A 21,726-nucleotide genomic window follows, 5' to 3' on the forward strand; every position below is an offset into this window, starting at 1 on the left:
TTGACAACACTGGTTGTCAGCACCTCTCCAGGGTTCCAGGCAGACATTTTTCTCTGATGTACCTGAAGATTCTGGGGCTGTCAGTTTAGATTGTTGAAACCAAAGAGGCTAAGAATTTTGAACTTTGGACTTCCTGCTTGCAGAGAGTGGTGATTCTGCATGATGTCCCACATGAGCTTGCTGATCAGCAGGAAATAGGTTGAGAAGAGAGAATTTCACCTGTTCCACCCCTTTTCTGTTTTTCTGGTTCACACTACACCGCATTCCATTCCTCCTGAATTCTGCTTTAACTAGGAGGAAATTTAAAATTACTTCTAGAGTTCAAGCACTCACAGTTTTGCAGAAGTTTCATTTAGGTCCCTTGCATCTTTCCTCCATCCTCTACAAAACCAGTGAATGTGTGCGCTGATAAAATAGTACATAAAAGCAACCCTGGTAGGTTTGTATTTATAGTTGCATCAAGATGCCTTTTGTGAGTGTTTTACAGATGCATACGTTGGCAAACAGAACAGTCAGTACAACCGTATGCGACTCGCGTGCAGTTTGTGCTACTACTGTGTTGACATGCAGACACTACTAATGGAGCAGAGGAAAGGCATGGAAGAACAGGAGAAATGGAATGTTGTGGCAAATAGGGTGTGCATAATGCTTTCTACAGGATTCAGACACTTGCAAACAGAATCAGGGAGGCAGTCTGGGGGGAAATTCTGTCCCAGAGAATCTCCCAAGCATTTCTAGAAGTGGAACAAGTAGAGATGCCAGAAACAATGGAATACAATTATAAATTTCTATAGCATAACCACATATCAGAAGATGGGTGCCTGCTCCAGAGAACTTACAGCCAAATCCAACTCAGGAAAGACTACAGAGCAAGGGAAGAGAGATGGAGTAAAGGGAAACTGCAGAAAATATGCCTTAATGTCTTTCCAGTTTGCTTAGATTTAGTAGAGGGTGGGGAGTCAGATCAATGAAATCCAGTGTGGTGTAGGGAGGGCCAGTGCACATGCAGGAGGCTCTAGGGTCAATTCCTAGCATCTCCAGAGAGAGACCCCACAACAAAAACCCTTTGGAGCTGCTGCCAGTCAGTGCTGAAAATACTGAGCCAGATGGACCAAGCGTCTGACTCGGTCTGGCAGCTTGCTAGTCAGGTTGGAGTGAGTTGGCTTCAAATCTCCATTTAGCTACAAAGTTTGCTTGTGCCAACTGGTCTTTTTCAGTCTAATTGGCAGGGTTGTTGTGAAGGCAAAAGTGGAGGTGGGGGAATCATAGATGCCACCCTGATTTCTGGCTGACTCGCTGCACTTTCCCTTCTGGCAGTTTTGGCGTGGGAGGAAAGACCTACCTAGGTCTGTTCCAGGAGCCCACGCCTTTGCAGTGGCCCACCTTTCTGCTCTCAGGTGCCATGGGACTCAAAGTGGGCAAAAAGCATGCTTTTAAAACCTAGAGTTGCACAGTGACTCTGTACGTTCTTACATCTATGTGCGATTCATTTAGGGCCTCCCCCGCCCCGAACAACCCAGTGCCCTGGATATGTCTTCCTCCTTCCCGTCCATAGTGGCCTGCTACCTGGAAGAATTGCAGGGTGGGAGGAGGTGGAACTGCTGCAGCCTAGCCCATCCCTACAGAAGCTGTGGCAAAGTGAACTGGGGTGGGGAGAGGCAAATGGGGCAGGATGGAGCGTGCCCAAGTAAAGAGGCCTAAGTGGGCCAAGCCCCATGCTGCAGTGGACCCTGGCACTGATCCTAACTTCTGATTACTGTCAGAGGGGGAGAATGGCGCTGTGTAGCAACTCTGCTCAGATCAGCCAGTCCCTCTCCCTCCAAGCTTCTTGATGGCAGAGAGAGAGAGAGAGAGGCCCCTCCTGCCACAGTTTCTGGCTCAAGACTCCTGGCACCTGGCACGGCATGATTCTTGGGGTCCAGTCCAGCACACTCACTTTATTTTCGTATTCTGAAGGACCTCAGAATATTTATACTTCACTGTGCAGGTATCAGAGCTTTCCCAAGAGTATGAGCAGCTGAGCCAGCTTGTTGCAGGGCAGACACAGCCAGACCAAAGACTTGAGACAAGCGGAAGGACCTGCCCTGAGCTGGTGGCCAAAGAGAAGATATGGGAAGATCAGCTCCGTGGCCTGGGAGAAGAGAAGGAGCAGCTGTGGTAAACCTCAAATTACCCCTATTGCTGCACTGCAAGCAGTTTATCCAGTAGAATAAAAATTTGCAGAAAGAAAATGTTTCAAATGCAGAACATCCCCATGTCAGTATCTGCTCTGCTACCTTTTTCCATCTCCTCTGAGTGTTGCAGGAGGGCCTGAGTAAAAAGAAGTCTAGATGGTGGTGGTGGTGGTGGTAAGTCTGTCATGACCCAGGTTCCTGATGCGAGACCCCTGAAGAGCCCTGTGTGTGGGTAGGGCCCTCTATTATTTATTTGTTGTTCATTGGGCCGCTGTCAGCAAAGCTTTGGTTATCTCCCATCTTGTCTACTGTGATACACTGTGTATGGAGTTGGTCCCTAAAAAACCACTGAAAATCATAACCAGTCCAAAATTCACAGTCCTTTTGTGGATTTGGGGTGGGGGGGGCTCATGATCCCAATGTATAACTCCGGTTTCACACAAACTGCCTTGGCTTTCCATCTGGTTCCAGGTTAAATTCCAGGTGCCAGAAAGGGTTGCTAAAGCTCAGTCAGTGTTCAGGCTCCAGACACTTCAATGACCACTTGCCACCACATGAATCTACCCATCTGCTGGGAGGATGCTCCACATGCTTACAGAAGGCTTAGTTGGTGGGGGCATGGGGCTCTGCAATAGCCCCCAAGCTCCTACAGGCCCTTCTACAGGGGTTGCAGAGTGCCTCTCAGTATTTGTGTGTGTTTTAGCCATTCAGTCGTGTCTGACTCTTGTGTCATGTCTCAGTATTTTAAGAGTTCTTAAAAGGTCCACATCATCCCTGAGACCTTTGCCAAATAATGGCGCCTGTTTGCTTTTGTGGCTCTGTCTCTGAAATACTTTTTGTAGTAAATTTCACTGATTGTTGAAATTGCATTTTCATTCTACCCGTTAGCTGCCTTGGGGTCTGCTGGTGAAGGACATTTTTTTTTTAAATGACCATCGTCTTATTTTTTTATTTATTTGAAAGATTTATATCCAGACTTTCCCAGGCTGAAGCAAATGCCCAAGGCGGCTGCCATCAGGTTGTGTTGCTGTCATGCCCTCCAAGCAGCTGACAGCATTTCAGAACATAATTTCAACTTGTATTAAGTTTAAAGAGGAGCTGGAGCAGGTGGGAGCCTGTTGCTCTTCTGCTTGGGGTGGTTTCCATCAGGCAGTATGGCACAATGGTTGCCCAGAACATGTGCTGTCCTTGCCCTTCTGCTTGGGGGTTCCGGTTCAATAAACCAGGCAGAGGTGTCACTATACCATTCTTGTTGATAATTTAATTTTGTTGTTCTTGGTTAGGCAGGACAGAGTCTTCCATGCTTTAAAGCCATGAAACAGACAAGGGAGAGTTCACACTCCCGTCACTCCAAAATTGCTTTGCTGTAGAGGCCTCTTTTTGGGTTGTAAATTTCCAAGGTGTGCCTTCAGATTCAAAGTTTGATGCTTTGCAGTGCTTTTCCATACTGGTAGTTGAGCATAGTGGCTAAGATTGTGATCCTCTTTACACCTACCTGGGGGTAAATCCTGCTGAACTTAGTGGGGCTTCCTTCTAAATAGATGTACATATGATTGTGCTGTAAGGGACTGAACTGTGAATCAAGACTTCCCCCAGCCTGAATCTCCCCCTGCCGTGATCCAATTAGATGGCCTTAGGCAAGCCTCCCTCTTTCATCCTCCATATTCCTACAGACATGATTTTGTTTTCATCCTGTTTCAAAGCCCCTTATAGTCTTCTTCCATGTTTCTCTTTCTTCCTTCTTTGCACCTCAAGTGTGAAGTTATTAGAGAGTCAAAAGAAAATGGAGGAGTGGGTGATGCAGGTCAAAAGAAGCCATGAAGAAAGGCAGCTCCTGCACAAAGAAAACGATCAGCTGAGGAAGGACCTCCGTGCACTCCGAAATCAACTCAGCAACGCCACAATTCTGGGGACAAAGCAGGAAGCTGGTTGTGTGGGGAAGCCGCTTCTCAAGCCACAGGCTCCTGCAGGGGACATGGGCAGTGAGGTGAATCAGGAGAAAAGGCCTCCCAAAGAAGACTCCCCCTGCACAAAGGAAACGGTACTTTGCCCCAAACAGGCCCACAGAAATCTTATGGAGAGGTAGCCAAACTGGCAGGGAGTCACCCCTCCACTAAGTGGCTAAATTGCTGCACTGGGAAGCCAAACCCAGAAAAGTTCTCTTGTTGGTCCAGCAGAGACCCTCTTGGCTCCACAGGTCAGCTCTGTTTTCTTTAACTGGAGAAGCTAACTGTGTTATTCTCTAACAGCTCTTTAACTTCTTTAGCTGTTTGCACTTACTCTTCTGGCCACCGTCATGGGGGGTTCTGTGGTGCAGCAAAGCTCAGGTCAGCCAGTCTTGTACTTTCTGAGGTGTCTTGGTGGTGCATAGATTAAGGCACTTGGGTCCTGCTGCCAGGCCCCTGCTTTACGAACCAAGTGTCCTGGAGTCTTAGGGACCCAGTGTCCAAGGCTTCCAGTTGAAAACTTGCAGCTCCTACCAGTGTTCGTTTGCACCGGGATCCTCTGCACTTGGCACTTCCTCTAAGGCCTCCCTCACAGCTTTCATTTTGCCTCATCGCTGCAGTACCCATTTGGAGACAGACTCCTGCAGGAGCAGCGGCAGCAAGACCTTCAGCAGCTCCGGCAGGACTTCCGTCGGGTTCAGACCCTGTGCAATTCTGCCGAGAAGGAGCTGAGGTACGAAAGGGAGAAGAACCTGGAGCTGACCAAGCACACTGCCCTGCTCCAGCAAGAAAACACTACGGTGGGTCTCTGGCTTCTGCAGTCACAGGCAATCTGAGGGACAGTTTTAAGACGAAGGGGAGAAAAGGTGAAGGTCCTGTAGACACCTCAGGACCTTCCTGTGTTTGAGGACACCTTCCTGTGTTTGAGGGGGAGCGAGGAGGTCTTTGCATGAGCGCCACCCCTGTCAGAGGCAAGACTGATGGCTTGTTGTCTCTAGAACTCCCTCACACATGAAATACTCCAGCTGCTTTGCTCCTTGAGGAGATGGGCTTAGAAAAGGCATTCCTTGCCAGCCATGCTTGTGGTCTAAGGCTGACCACAGGAGACCAGCCTTGCCCACAACTTTGTGCTTCCCTGAGCCTACACCTCAGCCTTTGCAGCAGGCCAGGAGGAATGCAGTGGAGCAAAGAAAGTGTGCACAAACCCCAAGGGCTGCCCTTTTAAACCTCTCTGCCCTTCAGGCAGGGGTGGTGGTGGTGGTAGAACTGGGAGAGAGTGGCTGTACCTGGTTGTATTTAAGACCTTGTTCCTCCTCTGGCCTTTGTTGGAGCAATTTGCTCGCTTGGACCTGATCCAATGCCCAGCCTTGCCCCATCCACAAAATGGTCCTAAATGTGGGAGCTCCCCGATCTGACCTTCTCTTGCATAAACTAGCTGTGCCTGTGCAAACTGCAAAGCTATGGCTGACCCCATCTTCCCAGTGTTTCACGAACGTGGGAACCTGGGAGTTCCTGTGGCTGTGGCAAGAGCAGCCTTCTGGACTTTCTTTCCTTAGGTTAAAGCCGAATGGAGGCAGGCACAAGTGAAGCTGTCTGAGTCCAATAAGGAGTGTGCCTCGCTCACCTCTCAGTGCGAGCAGAGCCACCAGAAGGTCCGAGAACTGGAGCTGGAGCTGCTCAAGCACTCGCAGGCCCTGAAGCAGCGGAGTGGTTTGCAGGAGAAGCTGAGCCTGGAGAAGACCAGAGCGGCCGAGGCTGAGAGTAGGGTCAGTGCACCATCCTGCTTTCCTCCTGCAGTTGCAGAAAAGGCAGATCTTGTAAGAGGGGCCTAGCTATAGAACTGCTGAGGGTGGTAGATCTGCATTGGTGCAGAAAAGACTTTGCAACACTGCTATTCAAAATGACGCCTGCTGTGATGTGTCCTTTACAAATAAGTCCCAGGTTGCATCTGCCTGAGTTGTTGAAGTTAGAGTTGCCATCGCTCACTTAGATACAGTAGAACCCCAATTATCTAACCTTCCGCTATCCAACATGCTATTTGCTTATATTTAATTATGTAAATTTAGTTAAATGCCTAAGTAGAGCTGGGGTGAAGTCACTGAGACACTTGAGGTTATGTCAGCTGATGTCTCTAGATGTCTTTCTTGATGGATCTGCTTCATGAGACAGCAGCACTAGAGAATCATGTTAGGCTCATCTAATGTGGAAAGCACATTAGTGGTAAACGAATGAAAGTGGTAAACGAATGATGCATTTCGACAAGTGTGTTGCTTGTTAACATGTTCTGCTCTCGCTGTTGCCTCTGCTCCTGCCACCACTACCTGGCAAGCCAGGGAGGATGGGGGATGCACACTGTTGGGAATGACAATGACTGTGGAAGGCACAGCGGCAGGTCTTCATCTTTTCCAGCTCTGTGTTTCTGCAGTGCCCAAATGCCCTGTTCCCTGGTGGAACATTGGCGGGAAGGGCATTCAGGTTTGTGAAATAGCACCAGACTCTCACCATTGCTGCTGTCTGCCTTCTTCCAGCCACCCAGTAAGCCTTCCTATTGGGCTCTGAGCCCTGATTCACTTTCCAGGAGGTAGGGGGAGCATCAGTGACAGTGGACCGTCCTCTTCTTCCCCTGCACTATTTGCAAATCCTGCTGCTGCAGCTTCTGCCCCCCCCCCCCCACCATCCCTCAGGAAGCCAGCTATTCTTTTTGAATCCAGGGAGGAGGAGTGAAGGAGGCAGGCTGGTAAAGCATCTTGGGAACAGAGACAGGCACTCCAGGATAATATAGCACTATAAGGGTGCGTTCACAGTTAAGTACTGTGCAGGTTACTGGAGACTTGACATTAAAAGCCTTTTTGTTGTACTTTCAGTATATAACGATCTTTGGTTAGCAGGAAGATCTCGACGCACACCTGTATAGTACATATTGTGTGGGACTGCCGTTTTCATTCTGCTTTCAGCTGATTGTGGCCAAGCAGTACCTCAAAAATGTGGAAAATGGCTTAGTGTGGAAGCAAACCTGGAGGAGCTGCAAAGAGCCCCCCTTTTCAGAAGATCGACTCGCCACATCTTCCCTCTTGCAATCTGCTGGCCTTGGCCCAGTCAAAGCTCAACAGTGCACTTCCCATTTTCTTTCCAGGTTCTGGAGCTGCAATGTAAGCTGAAGGAGTGCTGCCATCGGTTGAGGCTTTCAGAGATCCAGATCTTGGAACAGAAGCAACTAGAAGAGTATATAAAGCAGGCCAGAGAAAATGAAGAGAAGGCAGAGCAGCAGTTTCAAGAAGAGCAACGGAAGAGGTGGTCAAGGTCACAGTGTCTGCACTGTGCATGCATATGTGTATGGGGGAGGGGTATGCATTGAAGACCCAGCAAAGACTGGAGACATGCTGGGAGATTGTTTGCAGAACACTGCAAACCTAGTTCGAGAGATGCACAGATGGCATGTCCCACAGTAGCTTGAAGACTAACATCATAGCTCCTTCCTAGATTTTTCTCCTCATTTTTGCTATAATGTTGCTCCCTCCTCCTTCCCCAGTAAACTCCTTGACCAGCAGGTGGAAGAACTTCAGCAGCAGCTCAGGCATGCTTTTGAGAAAGAGGCGCAGATGACGGAGCTGCAGGTCCAGTGCCAGCAGCAAAGGACCCAACTGCAGGTCTTGGAAGAAGAGAAAAAAACTCTCTCCAATGAGGTAGGGCTCAATCGCTCTGCAAGGCAGATCACTGGGCTCAGTGGAGAGAGGAAGAAGTGAAGCTTGGGGAGCCAGGACAGGGGTGGCATTGGGAGTCAGCCAGCTGAAGCACTGGAGGGAGTCCAGTGCCATCCAAGCTACCCTTTTGGGAGTTTCCCTTAGTAGCAGCACCAACCCAGAGTGCTTGTCATTTACCTGCAGTGGTGGAGCAGTGCACATTGTATTAGAGCAGTGGTTCTCACACATTTAGCAATGGGACCCACTTTTTTAGAATGAGAATCTGTCAGGATCCACTGGAAGTGATGTCATGACTGGAAGTGACATCATCAAGCAGGAAAATTTTGACAATCCCAGGTTGCAATCCTACCCACACTTACCCAGGAATCAGTACCATTTACTATCATTGTTAAAAGAATATACATAGTAGCTTGTTAAAAGTATAGTTTTGTAACATTTCCCCGAATGCAGTCACATACCATGGTAGCATCAAGTCTAATATATTAAAAATAAAACATTGAAATGAATGGGGACCCACCTGGAATTGACTCACAAGCCACCTAGTGGGTCCCAACCCACAGTTTGAGAAACACTGTATTAGAGGAAGCTAAGATGGAGTTTGCCAGCATGGCCACCACAGCATTGTGCCCACGGTGGCACTTGGCCAAAGGTCCACATGGATTTGACACCTGCACTAACACAGAGAGAGAAATTTAAGCAAGGCAAATTGCTGGAGAGGGCTGTGTGTGCCTTGCTGCAGCCTGTTCAAAGGACCAACTTGTATTTTTCCCCCTCCTATTTTGCATAATGGGTTTTCTAGCCAAGGGGAGGAGCAAGGAGCTGGGCAAGGTGTGGAAGCCCTGGCCTGTCTTCATGGAACTCTTCCTCTGCCGTGTTTCTGCCTTCCAAGGTTTCAGCAAGTATTGCCCACACACTTGCACACACATCGCTGAAACCCTGAGGCTTAGGAACTTGAGATTCTCAGGAAGCTGAATTCTGCACTCAGTTCTGCTCTTGTGTGGGTTGGTTGCAGACATGCCACTCTGTTGCTGAATGAGGCAGGATTTATGCCAGAGTGTCCCAAGTATGGTCAATCATGAATATTAATTCTGTAGGTAGATGGAGGGGTTGGGGTCCAGATTAGTCTGCTTGTGCTCCTGGCAGTATCGTAGAAGTGGGGGTAAGTGTCAAGTGGATGCAAGTCATAAAGTAAGAACTCGCCTTCCTATGCTGTCCAGAGAGGTTTGGGAAGGGAGGAAAGGAAAATAAGGTATCTTTTCCCTTACCTGCTGTCAGGCACATCCACATTCATATTCTGCACTAAAACGCTGGGGTTTGGGCCTGGCAGCCAGAGAACAGCCATTTCCAGTTTTCTTCACTGAGTGACTCTTAAGCAGAAAAAAAGTCTGTGAAAGAGTTTGAGGTGGTTGCTTCAGGAGGTGGACTGGCGGGGAAGAGGCCTTCACTGCTCACTTCCATGTTCTCCACCTGTACCATCAGTGGCTCTCCTGTACCTCCTCCTTCCGCTCACTGTATTTGGAAAGAAGGATAGGAACTGTGAAGGAAAAGAAGAGGAAGTGTGAAGGAAAGGGGAGTGGTAGCCCTAGAGTGTCTCCCTGGACTTACTTTAACCCACCATTCTTCTCTCACTCATGCTTCCTCTCCTGCTTCGTTCTCCACCTTTTCAAATCCAGCAAGCATGGGAGGGGGCAACCTTTGGCATCCTGCCTCAGTTGGCCCTGCAGATTTTCATCCAACCTCCAACTAAGGTGGTCTGGAAACAAACTGAAAACATGACGCTTCCCTTTCCAGCATCTTCACTGCCAAAAATACAGCCAGAAACTCTCAGAGCAGCGATTGGCCTTGCAGCAGGAGAAGGATGCTCTTTGCGAGGAGTTCAGGCGCATCCTGGAGCAGATGGATGTTTCGATCAGGTAAGGTCCTACCACAGCTTGCTTGAAGGCAGGACTATTCGAGAACTGTCGAATTGGATTCTGCTTGTTGATTGAAAGAAAATGTGGTGAGGTGCTTCTTCTGAAAGTGGGTTGCCACAAGCTCCACTCCTCCTCATGCATTTGTAGCCCAGAGAGATGAATCGTGTGGGGTGGGGGGCTGCTAATTCATTGGCCAGTCTGGATGGGCTTCCCAGGTTGACTTTAGTTCATTTCTTAAGCATTGAAACCAAGGGGCAGAAGGTCATCCCAACCTACCTAGCTGTTACCTTCTTGGGGTCTTAGTGCTGCACCTTCCACTTGGGTTACAGAAAACAACAGAAATGTTTGGAAAATTCAGTGTAGTTTATTTTACCTTAGTCAAAGTATTGTGGGTCTGTGTGTGTAGATATGTGTTGGAAATGTTTGTGTACTCCATACACATTGTTAAATTGACTGCATCAGTCTCAAAAGCAACTCAGAATTTTTGTCCTGTTTGTTAGGCTCACATCAGGGTCCATCTGTTTAATGTTGAATGACAGCCTATGGGCAGTGAATTAAGATGATGTGTTTAATGCCAAGCAGTTCTCACACATATATTCTGGGACCTGCCTATCACAGGCATGCTCCATTCCACATGGTTTACAAGGTCTTACTATTACCTTGAGTTAAAATTCCACTCCTGGCTGAGCTGTGTCCATGGCTGCTGTTGCCCCACGCCTGTCTTCTCAGAAAACACCACGAGCGGCAGCTCCATCACAAAGCCAAGCTCCGGAGAGCCAAGGAGACCTTCATCTGTGAGGTGAAGAAGCGGGACATGCGGATTAAGGAACTTGAAAGTGAAGTGACGCTGGTCAAGAGCCAGATGCAACAGGTGAGAGCCAAGAGGAAGGTTTCACTGGCAAACTGCACCACATTGGCAAGTAGACCCAAGAGAGGCTATCCCGTGTATTTTATGTTAGACCAGTATGTTCTATATGGGACAAATATACTTGATTTATTTGGTTCTTATGTATCCTTATATAACATTTATCATAGGCTTGTATTCACTACTGTTGTTCTGTTTGTTGTGGTGTTGTGTTTGTGTTTGTTATGTATGCCAATAAAGGTCTTATCTATCTATCCACCACATAGGCCAGGGGTGTCAAACTCTTTTCATACCGAAGGCCGAATGGCATTCATGATGCCTGCTAAGGGCCGGAAGTGATATCATTAGGCAGGAAGTATTGTCATTAAACAGGTCATAACCAAAAATAAGCACTTTTTCTCACTTAGGAATTCATTAACTGCAAATGACAGAAGAGAAAACACACAAATCTTTATCATATTTCAAGATATGGGACAGTCCAATTTTTGTGGGCGCTGCCCTTTCAGCAGTAACATCTTAGCACTGCTCAGCAGCTGAGATCCTGAGGGCTGGATAACATCTTCCGCGGGCCGCATCCGGCCCCTGGGCCTTATGTTTGACACCCCTGACATAGGCTTCCCAACCAAAAATAAATGTTTTCTTACAAATGTAGAGTGGATGAATATTCACATGTGGAGTCAGGGGGGCACAGCACACAGGACCAGTTGATTGTCCAAAGATGTTCCTGGAATAGGGGATGGCACAAGGGACTGAATAACCCTGCTGGGTCAGGCCAAGGGCCCAGCTAATCCAACTTCCTGTATCTCACAAGTGTCCCAGCCGATGCCTCTGGGAGTACATAAGGCAATAGCAGACCTATATTGTGTTGCCACTCCCTGGCACCTGGTATTCAACCCCTAAAACCTGGAGGTTGCATATAGTCATCATGACTTGTAGCCTGTGATAAATGTTTTGTCCATGAGTCTGTCCAAGCCCCTTTTAAAGTCATCTAGGCCTTCACGTGCCATCACCACATCCTGTGAAAAAGGAGTTACACAGAAAAGTTACTTCCTTTGTTTGTTCCAACTCTCCTGCCAGTCAATGTGAGTGGCTGCCCCTTGTTTCTGGTGTCATGAGAAAGGGAGAAGAACTTCCCTGTATCTACTCCTTCTATCCCATGCATAATTTTGTATGTCTCAATCATGCCCCCCCCCTTGTAGACTGAAGAGGCCCAAAAGGCAATTATACAAATTCATGGAGGAGTACAGGTCTGTAAGTTGTGATGCAACCTCCATGTATGGAAGGACTTTCTAGGATTATCAAAATAGTGGGGTGGGGGGAATTCAGGGGAGTAGCAATTCAGAGGGTTGCAGAGTTAGGGCATACAGCTAGAAAGGGGGCAGGAGTGAACTGGCTGAAGCCTCATCCAGCAGTAGACCTTTCCTGCGCCACTTCCTTCAATGCAGGACCGCATGCGGATCAGTCAGGTGACTGCAGAGAACAACAGTTTGCTTCAGGAAAAAAGAAGGATCTTGGAACAGCTGCAGGAGCTCAAAGAAGCTGAGAAGAGTAGCAAACAGGTCCTCTTCTCAGCCCAGAACAGGTAACGATAGTTTAAAAGGAAAAATGTCTGCTTTCACTGAACTCATACGTACAATTCCATCTTGTAGAACTGAGTTGTGCAGTGACATTCTTGTGTGGCAGCATGAGGCCCCGTTCACCAAGCATTGCTCCTGAGAACAAGATCATAACTGAGCTGAGCTTCTGAGGATGAGACCCAGAGTGCCCCGGAGCATCAGATGACTTATGCAATGCTCCAGAGCACTCTGGGAGAAAAATGGTACCCAGCAGAAGCCAGACACCAGAATCAGAGTGTCTGGTGACACAGTCAGAGTGTCTACCGCTGCTGTCTCCAACCTCTCAGGCAGTGGTGTTTCTGGTTTCAAAAAAATAGAAACCGTCACAGCCCCCGCCCCAGATAAGCACCCCCTGAACTGATTTTTGGAAACTGTTTCTAGTTTTTTCCCACCATGAAACCAAAAGTCAGTAAAAGAGTTTGGTCAAAGACATTGTCCCAGTGCTGGTAAGATCCTGCAGTGTCTGCCTGAAAAGCACTGATGCAGCTGGCATCCTGCCCATTTCCATGCTACAGTTCCCCCATATGACACCCCTCCCTCAAATCAGCAGCCCTCCAGCCAGGGCTGGGCCATTCATGAAGCGAACTTCAGGCAGCATTGGTAGGAGGCACTCAGGTTTCTCCACTCACTTGCCGCCAGTGTTTCTTCTTGCAATACCCGTGTTGGAAGAGTGGGCAAAGAGGAAGTGTGAAAGTGAGGAGGGTGCTGAGCTTGGAGAGTGGAGGGTGTAGAGGCCGGCATATCATTGGGTGGGAAAGCAACATGAGACACGCTGTATCAGGAGGTCTTGGGCTGGTCCTTACTCCAGCACTGATCTTCCTTTCCTGGCTGGCTGCTCCCCTGCCTCACTGCCAAGCCCCCCACTCTTGTGTGGGTGGGGAGCAGAACTGCTTCAGTGCTGACGCCTGCCACTCTGCCTGATATTTCCAGGGGACGGTTATTGGATAAGGAAAATAAGCAGCTTCAGGAACGGATCCTCCAGCTGACCAGTCAGGTTTGTGCCCTGGAGCGGGCACTGCGAAGCATCCACAGCCACAGCTTGGAAGTAAGACCCTGCAGTTTTTGTCTCTGGCAGAATAGAGCCAAACTCAACCCCTCTTCCCTCCAAAGGAGAGCAACCGACCACCCCCTTCATGTCACTCCCTGTCGGCTCTTTGCTGCTATATCTTTTTGTTTCCTATCTGAGATCATGAACTTGTTTGAAACCATCACCCACCTTCTCCTTCCTTTTCTGTGCCACCTGCTCTGGATCTTCTCTGTTGAGAAGCGGGCCTTAAATATTCTTCACGATAAAAGCCACTGATGACAGGTTGTGTCCTGGGTTTTTCCAAAAGGGTAGTTTTGAAAGCCCAGGAGTGCTGCTCCCTTGTAGGTCAGGGGTCTGGCAGTGCCTGGGTGGGAGAAAGAGCCCCTGGGTTGAGATGAGGAGCCCCTCATCTGCCAGCTTGACTGCCACACTGCAGGAAGTGGGATATAAATGTAAATATTAGAAGCATATCTATAAGTTGTACTTATTGTGCTCATGTTGGTCTCTTCCAGGAACTGAGGAGTGTTGGCTTCTCGGATTGCCAGCTGCGAAGCAAGCCACACCCCCTTCCCAACATCAGGTGAGTTGAATATGTGGTTTGGGTAGCGCCAAGTCCCTGCAAAGTGGTCATCTCTCCTTTTTCACACTTCCTCTTCTGCTCTGTCTTGTTCTTCAAATCTAGGGAGAAGGAGGATGAGTGTTGGAGGCAGTCTGGGCTTGGGCAGGTCCCGCCAATCTGCTTCAGACAGTCTCACAGACAGGCCGTCCTGGAACTCACCCCAGGGAAAACACTGCATATCTTTATTACTGTCTGTTTAATTTCTGAACATGAGATGCTGGAGCAGAAGCCAGCCTGCAAGTTGCTTCCTGACCCCATCACAGTTGTGTGTGCGTGTGTGTGTGTGTGTGTGTGTGTGTGTGTGTGTGTGTGTGTGTGTGTGTGTGTGTGTAGGAAGGTTACCTTGGTTAGGAAGCATACTCAACACATGCTCAAATGTGCTGCCTTCTCTGAAATGGCCTTGCATGTTTCAGGTCAGAGCCTTGACTTTGAGAACTGCTTCTGATAGATTTAGGGCCCAGGCCTATCCAACTTTTCACTGCTGATGCAGCTGCAATGCAACAAACGTTCCCTTACTTTGAGGAGGCCTCTATCTGTCCCCTCCCCCCACTGCAGGATGCAGCAGCTGGCTCCTTGGCACAACTGCACCAGCCTCTGTAAAGTTGGATAGGATTGGGCCTTCCCTTGCCCAACTCATCCTTTCAATAGCTCTTTCTTTCAAGGGAAGGAGGATGTGTAAAGTGAGATTTAAAGTGCCACTGAATACAGGCAGTGGCCAGGCCCAGGGCTGGCTCATCCATGAAGCTGACTGAGGCAGTTGCCCCCCACAGCGGCTTGGTGAGAGGCAGGCACCTCTCTTTACCCACTCACCTCTGCTGCTCCTGCTGCTCCCACACCCTAGATTGGAAAAGGAAGAGAGGAACAAAATGGAAAAGGAATTGTGGAGGAGAGTGGTGGTCCAAATTGCCTCCCACCATTTACTCCCCTATACTTCTTCTTCCTTTTCCTATCAAGAGAGTGGGAGGAGAATGAGCTGGTACACCACCAGGTAAGGGGATGACGACAGCATTTACTGCACCCTTTCAGTGCCAAAAGGACTTTGGTCACCCTAGGCTTTCACTCCCTGTCTTGTAGCCAGAGGCATCTCCTTGGCCTGTGGGGAAGCAGGAAGGATACTGCACTGGTGGAACTTGGCTCTTCCAAGAGGATGATGTTCTCCCTGTAGACCTATCTGGGGATAACATGCTGGGTTTCTCTTGCAGCTTCTCGGTGACAGGGCTCCCGGACTCGCTTGGCCTTCTGAAGGCCATTCAGGATGCCCAACCCGAGGAAGCTGCTGAGAGGTCCCTGCTGTCTCCTTCACCTTGCCCACCTTCCGAGATTGGCTACTTAAACGTGGCTTCGCCAGGGGATGCTGCGGTTGCCCTCAAGGAGGAACAGAGCCAGCCTTTCAACTGAGATTGTGCCTGAAGGGGGCAAGGGAAGACTTTCAAAGGAGAACAATGCAGGGACCCTGGGAGATGGATTCCAAGCCCTTTCTGCTTGATCTTCAGGCTCATCAGACACTGGATTTATCTAAAGGACTCCATGAGACTTTTTTTAAAGTTTGAAAAATATTTGACATGTATAGTTATTCTGAGTCCTTGGAAAAGCAAAGCATCAAGTTCTGAATTTTAAGGCACGTGCTGGGTTTTTTCTCTCCAAAAGCAACTTCTCAGGAGAATTTCTCCCAAGTTGCAACCCGTTTTCTCCAATGAGCCCAAAGCAAGCTTCAGAGAACCAGATTTGGGGCTGCTGCCTCTGAAGAAAGGAGAGCCCTTCTGAATTCAAACGCTGCATAGCAAGGGGAAGGACTGGCTCCAAGTCAGGCTGAAGTCTTCTGTAGTTTGGTTGCTTGGGGCCAGAGTGACACCTTCCTGGTTAAGGATCGAAGTCCCCAAAGATCTACAAGCAGGCTCTGCACCAAGAGCTTTACTTTGGGGGAAGTTCACATGGTCAAACTTAAGAGAGGGTGATTTCTCCTTGGCTGCCCCAGCCTTGCAGAATGACACCCTTGCCAGCTTTTCTATATTTCTGACTGCTGAAGCACCAGGGTCAGTCCACCCCCAAGGCTGACGAGTGGCCCCTCCACCCCAACTGTTCCTCCTCCCACTCCTTGGATTCAGAGAGGGGACAGAGCTGAAGAGGAAGTGTGAAGAAGAATGCTGGGTTAGAGCACGGGATGCTTGAGCCACCTGTGCACTTCTCCTCCACACTTCCTCTACTGCACCATCCCCTCTTCCAGTCCAGGGAGCAGAGTCCTGCACATCTTCCAGTGAGGGGGGACCACATTTGTCATACCATCTCTGGGGCTGGAATTCCTGGGCCAGCCCCGACTGCTCATAATTTGCTACATGGCTCTAAACCACTTCCATGAGTCAAAGGAAACTATTTCTTGGCAAGGCAAGCAGAATCCCCAAGTGTAGCTGTTTCAGCAGGTCTGTGTATTTTCTTTCTTTCCACTCCATTCTCTCCCGTCTTTCCATTCTCTTTCCAATGCCAGGTGGAATGGAAGCAGACAGACAGAAAGGCTTCCACCCACAGAATTCCAGCTGGACCCAGAACTCTGGCATCTAATTGGCACTTCCAGGCACAGCCACTAGAGGGCAGACCTGTATGTTGACTGTCCCTTTGCTTGCTATTGGACCTGTGCCTGTTTTGTTCTTCCTATTGCTTCTACCCATCAGTGGTTGACTTTCTGCAGCCCTTTTATGAAAGACCTTTTTCTTGATGATCAGCTTGGTCTCAGTTTACTCATGAGAGAAGGGAGTGCCAAGCCAGCCAGGCTGCTCCAGCTTTGCTCCTGTTTGCTTGGGCTTTTGAATAAGCAGGAATCTCCTGGATTTGGGGATCTCCATTCCAGATCAGGGAGAGAGAGAGTTTCCAGGGCAGCTTCCCTCTGACTTCCCTGACTTGATGATGGCAGCAAACTCTAACCAGATTCCCAAATACATTCAGGCCAACCAGCAGGAAGAGGGAGGGTAAAGGTGGAAGGGCTGTTGCTGACCACTAGGTCAGTGTTGTTCAACCTTGGGGTCAGGATTTCGGTAGGGTTGCAGAGCCTTAGTTGTGCAATTGTGGGATCGCAGCAACTTACAGGAATGAAAAAGGTTGAAGACCCCTGAACTAGAGTACCACCAGGTAAAGGGAGAGGGACTGTCTTCCTCCCTGAACCATATTGTCCATATGTCTGGGGGAATCATTTCTCTGACTACTTCCAACTGTAGAGGTAAAACACATTTCAGTGATTTTGACTCCTTTTTCAGGTGTGAGTCAAGGTGCTAACAAACACAGTGGGTCCCATTCATGGTCCAGTGAGGAATCCCAGAATCTTGCTTGCAGAAGCAGGGGTGATGGGTAGGACAGCCTCTCCCCCCCCCCCCATTCTCTTGGGCTCCTGCTGTTTCCACTGTCCTTAAGGGCCTTCTGTGAGCAGAGGCTGTAGGCCAGTTGACATAGGGCACAATCCTAACCAACTTTCCAGCACTGGCACAGCTGTGCCAGTGGGGCGTGTGCTGCATCCTGCAGTTGGGGGGGGCAGTCATGGAGGCCTCCTCAAGGAAAGGCAATGTTAGTTCCCTTACCTCAGAGTTGCATTGCCCTTATGTCAGTGCTGGAAAGTTGGTTAGGATTGCGGCCGTAAGCTGTTGTAGCTTTTGAAGGCCCTGGCTTGCTCCTTGCTGTTTGAAATAATTGATGAGCACTGTGTTCTTTCACTGAACTGAATAACTCAGAACCCACCCCCAACTGGGACATAAATACTCCCCCCAACCCAAGGAATGCCAGGACCCTTGGAAGAGTCAGCAAATCAAGGATTGAGGACAGGTGGGCACCCGAACCGCAAGCTTCAGTCTAGGTTCACAAGTTGCAGGAGTCATGGGACCCAACTAGGAGGAAAACATCTTTGAAGAAAAATTGGGAACCTCCTTCTTGCCCCCAAGGTGTGCTTTGTTTGGCCCCAGGGCGGATGCCTGAGATATACAGCCATCCTAAGGTTTTCCCTAAGCCTGGTCTGCTTGTGATAGTTCTTCACTTCTGGAACCCAAGTCTGATAACCGCAATGTCACTTTCCAGAGATGCTCTCTCTGCTGCTTTATCATTGTTGCTCTCCTGAAAAAAGACCCTCTCCCAAAGTGCCCCAACTAATACTATCTGAAAAAAGAACCAACAAAAAGGAAAGACAAAAAAGACATTTAAAAATGCATGATCAAGTAAAATAAATATAGTACTAGCTCAAAAACCAAAGAAAATAAAAATAAATTTTAAAAATTGGAACATGTAAAGATAAAATTCCATGCCCCCATCTTTCATTCTACTCTTCCCTCCACCTCTCCTTGTAACTCAGATCCCCTGAAGTATTTCAGGTGCCTCCGTCAGTTGTTGGAGTGATAGGCCTCCTCCATTGTAGAGGCAGGGGAACAGCAGAAGGAGCAAAGAGAAGGTGAGAAAGTGGCTCCTGGGCAGACAGTGGGAGAGGCGCGGGGGGAGGCAGAGATGTGATGCTCAGTATCGCGCCTCTGATCTGGGTGCAGGGGCGCACTGCCACTCACCCCTGCCTTCAGCAGCTTCCCAGGGGTTGGGGGAACCCGGCACCAGCCTCAGCAGGGCTCCCCATGCAGCGTAGAGCCCTCCAAAAGACTATCGCGACCACTTCTGGTTTTGCGATTGTGAAGCCTTTGCCTGCAGCAAAGACTTAGTGGCTCTCAAACTCTCCCAGAGAGTTTGAGAGCCACTGGGATATTGGTTTGGAGTTGGAGAGACAGAAACATTCTCCCTCTCATCATACCCAAGCTTGAGCATCACTAAGTACCTTCCTGCTGGCATGTGGGAAGGGGCCGGCTTCCCAAGACTTCCAGGATAGGATAAGTGACCAACACAATAAGGAAACCTACAAAACAAATAAAAAATTTAAAATAAATGGTAAATAACAAATGGAGTAATAAATTGCAAAATCAAAAGTTAAAAAATCAAAGAACAAACAGCAATGAGTAACAAATAACAGCAATAGATATCTAAGAACACTAATCCTAAAAATAATTCAAAATCCTCCTCTTTTCTAAATCTGCTGATGCTCCCTCCCTCAAAATCTCTTGCTCACTCGCTCTCACATATGACTGGTGCATTTTTTTCCTCCATTCTCATATACTTATGCAACATGTGATGTCACAAGCAGGCCTGGCACCAGCCTTCCACCTCATCAGTTACCAGCTGTCCTCTCTAATCTAGATGTTGCTTCAGATCTTGGCCTTTCCAGTCTCTCCATGCCTGTTTATCAAAAGACAGTTCACCCCATTGTCTAGAGCAGGGGAATCAAACTCATTCATACAGTGGGCAAAAATTAGCATTCATATTGCCTGCTGAGGGCTAGAGGTGATGTCATTAAGCAGGGGATGACCAGAAATAAGCACTTTGTTCTCACCGAGGAACTCATTAGCTGCTAATGACAGAAAAGAAAATGTGCAAATCTTGATCATATTTTCAAGATACGGAAGATCCCAATTATCATGTGAGCTGCCCTTTCAGCAATGCCCCTTCTGCCGAGCAGTGTTTAATATTTCACTCTGCCATGCAGAACAGTTCATGACCTGAGCAGTATATAATCAAATCAAAACCTTTATTGGCATTAACAATAAAAGTATATAATTACTGTCTTAAAATGGGCAGTGGCCAATCTGATCAATAAGTGATGTGCTGCGAACGCATCACAACTACGGCAATCTGGTGGCATGTTTACATGGAATTGTCATATATGACATACAGTATTTTATTTGTGATGACATCTGGCAGTAATACGGCATCACTCTAGTCGCCAACAAGATGAGAGAAGCTTGGCTTCGATGGTACGGCCATACTCTGCGCACCGATGACAGTACACTGGTGCAGAAGGGCCTTCGGTTGGAGCTCAATGGCAAATGACCAAAGGGCCGACCAAAGCAGCGCTGGCTTGACACATTGCATGGCAACATGAAAATCACTCGCCTACACCTGGACCAAGCCTGCGATTGAGAGAAATCATGACTCCAATCCAGAATAGCGGACACTGCCACCATACGGGACAAACGCTGAAGAAGTTCCATATTACATGACCCTTTGGCTTCACTATTCCAAACTGAGAAAAAGTATCCTCCATCTATGGAATGCTAGGTGTTCTACTAAAATGGTCACAGACCCTCTGAAAACACAGATTTGCAGCACAAGTCAATGCATGTCTGTTCCTAAAATCCTTCCCAGCAACCCCAGGAGGCAAAGTGGTCTAAAGCCCTTGGGAACCTTAGACAGACACTGGTCTATATTTAAGAAAAATTAGGTTTTATACTATAAAAAGTAAACATTTATGACTTTAGCCTTCATAATGCATAAAATCACATGGCAATAAACATCAAGTAATGGTTTACCATCAAGTATTGGCATTACCATCAAGTAATGGTTCAAGAAGCAATCTACCTACTGAATATACAACAGAGGAACTGAGGAATCAATCCTGAAGGTAACCTTTCTGTTACCTTAATCCATCGGACTCAGGTTTGGCTTCAGTTTGACCTGCGGCTAGCCCTCAATTTGGCTCAACTGAGCCCTGGTGGAGGCTTTCCCTCACAGATAGTGCTGCTTTAGACTTTTCTAGTGCAATCTCCTTATATGGTGCAATAGTTATGCTGTCCTTGAGAAGGACAGATTTCACTCTGGTCCTCAGCTGTTACTTCTGGTGGGAAACTCACTTAATTCTTTTCCCATTTATAATCCCTATGGAAAACAATGACTCAAAGGGCAAACCATTTTACTTCAAGATGTTTGCAGCATGTCTACTTAAGAGGGAGTCCCATTGTGTCCAACGAGACATGCGCCTATTAAAGTGTGTATCGGATTGCAACCTTATACTATAAATCAGGGTCTGTTACCAGGAATTCCAGCCTTACCTGGGGCCTGCTGCATATGATGTGGTGAAGCTGGAAGTGGGACCTTTATTAAACTTCCTGAAGATGTTGTGTCTTTCTGGGTTGTACTAATAAAGATATTACTACAGTGTATTGTGACTTTTGAGGTGTTCTCTGCTTCCCATTCCAAACCATGTCGCATTTTATAAATCTCTACCTTCTTCCTCACCAAATCTTCTCCCTGCCCTTTTTCCCCACAAGCTAAAAAGCCCCTGATGGTTGGTTGGTAGTGCTTTTTTGCACCTTTGCGCAGGGTTCTTTGTACCTTTTCACAAGGAATTATTTTGGAGATGGGGCAGACAGAAGCACCCTTCTACCTGCATAGCACACATGCCTGCATCACTTCTATCAGCGACCTGCACAATTACCTGGCTTCTCTACAGCACTAGAGAACAATAGAAAGAGATGAGCCTTCCTATTGCAACCTTTAGAGCATATAGACCTGATAATTGAGAGGGTATACTGAGATAGCCCAGTATATAGGAAAGTGGACAGAAAATGTACAGAAAGAAGCAGGGAATCTTGGGGAACACACACAAGTACAGAGATTAATCATAGCATTGCACCTGTATTACCCATGCCCAGGGCACTCCCTTTTTTGCCCATGCCCTGATCTGCTAGAATTGGTTCCTCCTCTTCTGGTGAGGATCTTAAGCATACGCCAGAATTTTGTTGTTTTCCATTTGGAAACCCTTGAGGATACACAAAGAACACCTTGAGTTTGGAGAAGGGAAAGACACCCAAACAACATCCATTGTGATGAAACGCTTTGTTATGATCATGTAGCATTGACTGACGTGGGGAAGGCAGGAGCCAGCAGATTCAAGACAGGACCAGGACACAGACAGGAACATAATCTGAATCCAAGGAATTGAGCCAGGAGCAGGACACAAGCCAGGGAGTGAAGCCAGGCTTCAGGGAGGAGGCCACCAGCTGCATCAGTCAGAGAGGAGG

The 21,726-nt window shown here is 48.0% G+C and overlaps 1 protein-coding gene across 4 annotated transcripts in view; it reads left to right on the forward strand.

Moving 5' to 3' along the window:
• Positions 1-20,792, forward strand: part of CCDC30 (coiled-coil domain containing 30) — a 45,318-nt gene extending 24,526 nt beyond the window's left edge. For 3 of the 4 annotated variants that reach the window (XM_066637157.1, XM_066637158.1, XM_066637160.1), the window contains 12 exons: positions 1,988-2,157; positions 3,930-4,215; positions 4,741-4,920; positions 5,677-5,886; positions 7,254-7,411; positions 7,650-7,803; positions 9,613-9,734; positions 10,464-10,605; positions 12,045-12,181; positions 13,146-13,260; positions 13,755-13,822; positions 15,064-20,792. In XM_066637157.1, coding sequence (XP_066493254.1) covers positions 1,988-2,157; positions 3,930-4,215; positions 4,741-4,920; positions 5,677-5,886; positions 7,254-7,411; positions 7,650-7,803; positions 9,613-9,734; positions 10,464-10,605; positions 12,045-12,181; positions 13,146-13,260; positions 13,755-13,822; positions 15,064-15,259 — 1,938 coding nt within the window. In that variant the 3' untranslated portion in view covers positions 15,260-20,792. Of the gene's footprint in view, positions 1-1,987; positions 2,158-3,929; positions 4,216-4,740; positions 4,921-5,676; positions 5,887-7,253; positions 7,412-7,649; positions 7,804-9,612; positions 9,735-10,352; positions 10,419-10,463; positions 10,606-12,044; positions 12,182-13,145; positions 13,261-13,754; positions 13,823-15,063 lie in introns of those variants that run through there. The other variant, XM_066637159.1, reaches the window with a different exon arrangement.
• The last annotated feature ends 934 nt before the right edge of the window (positions 20,793-21,726 follow it).

The sequence above is a fragment of the Tiliqua scincoides genome, chromosome 9 (genome assembly GCF_035046505.1).
Source record: "Tiliqua scincoides isolate rTilSci1 chromosome 9, rTilSci1.hap2, whole genome shotgun sequence".
NCBI lineage: Eukaryota > Metazoa > Chordata > Lepidosauria > Squamata > Scincidae > Tiliqua > Tiliqua scincoides.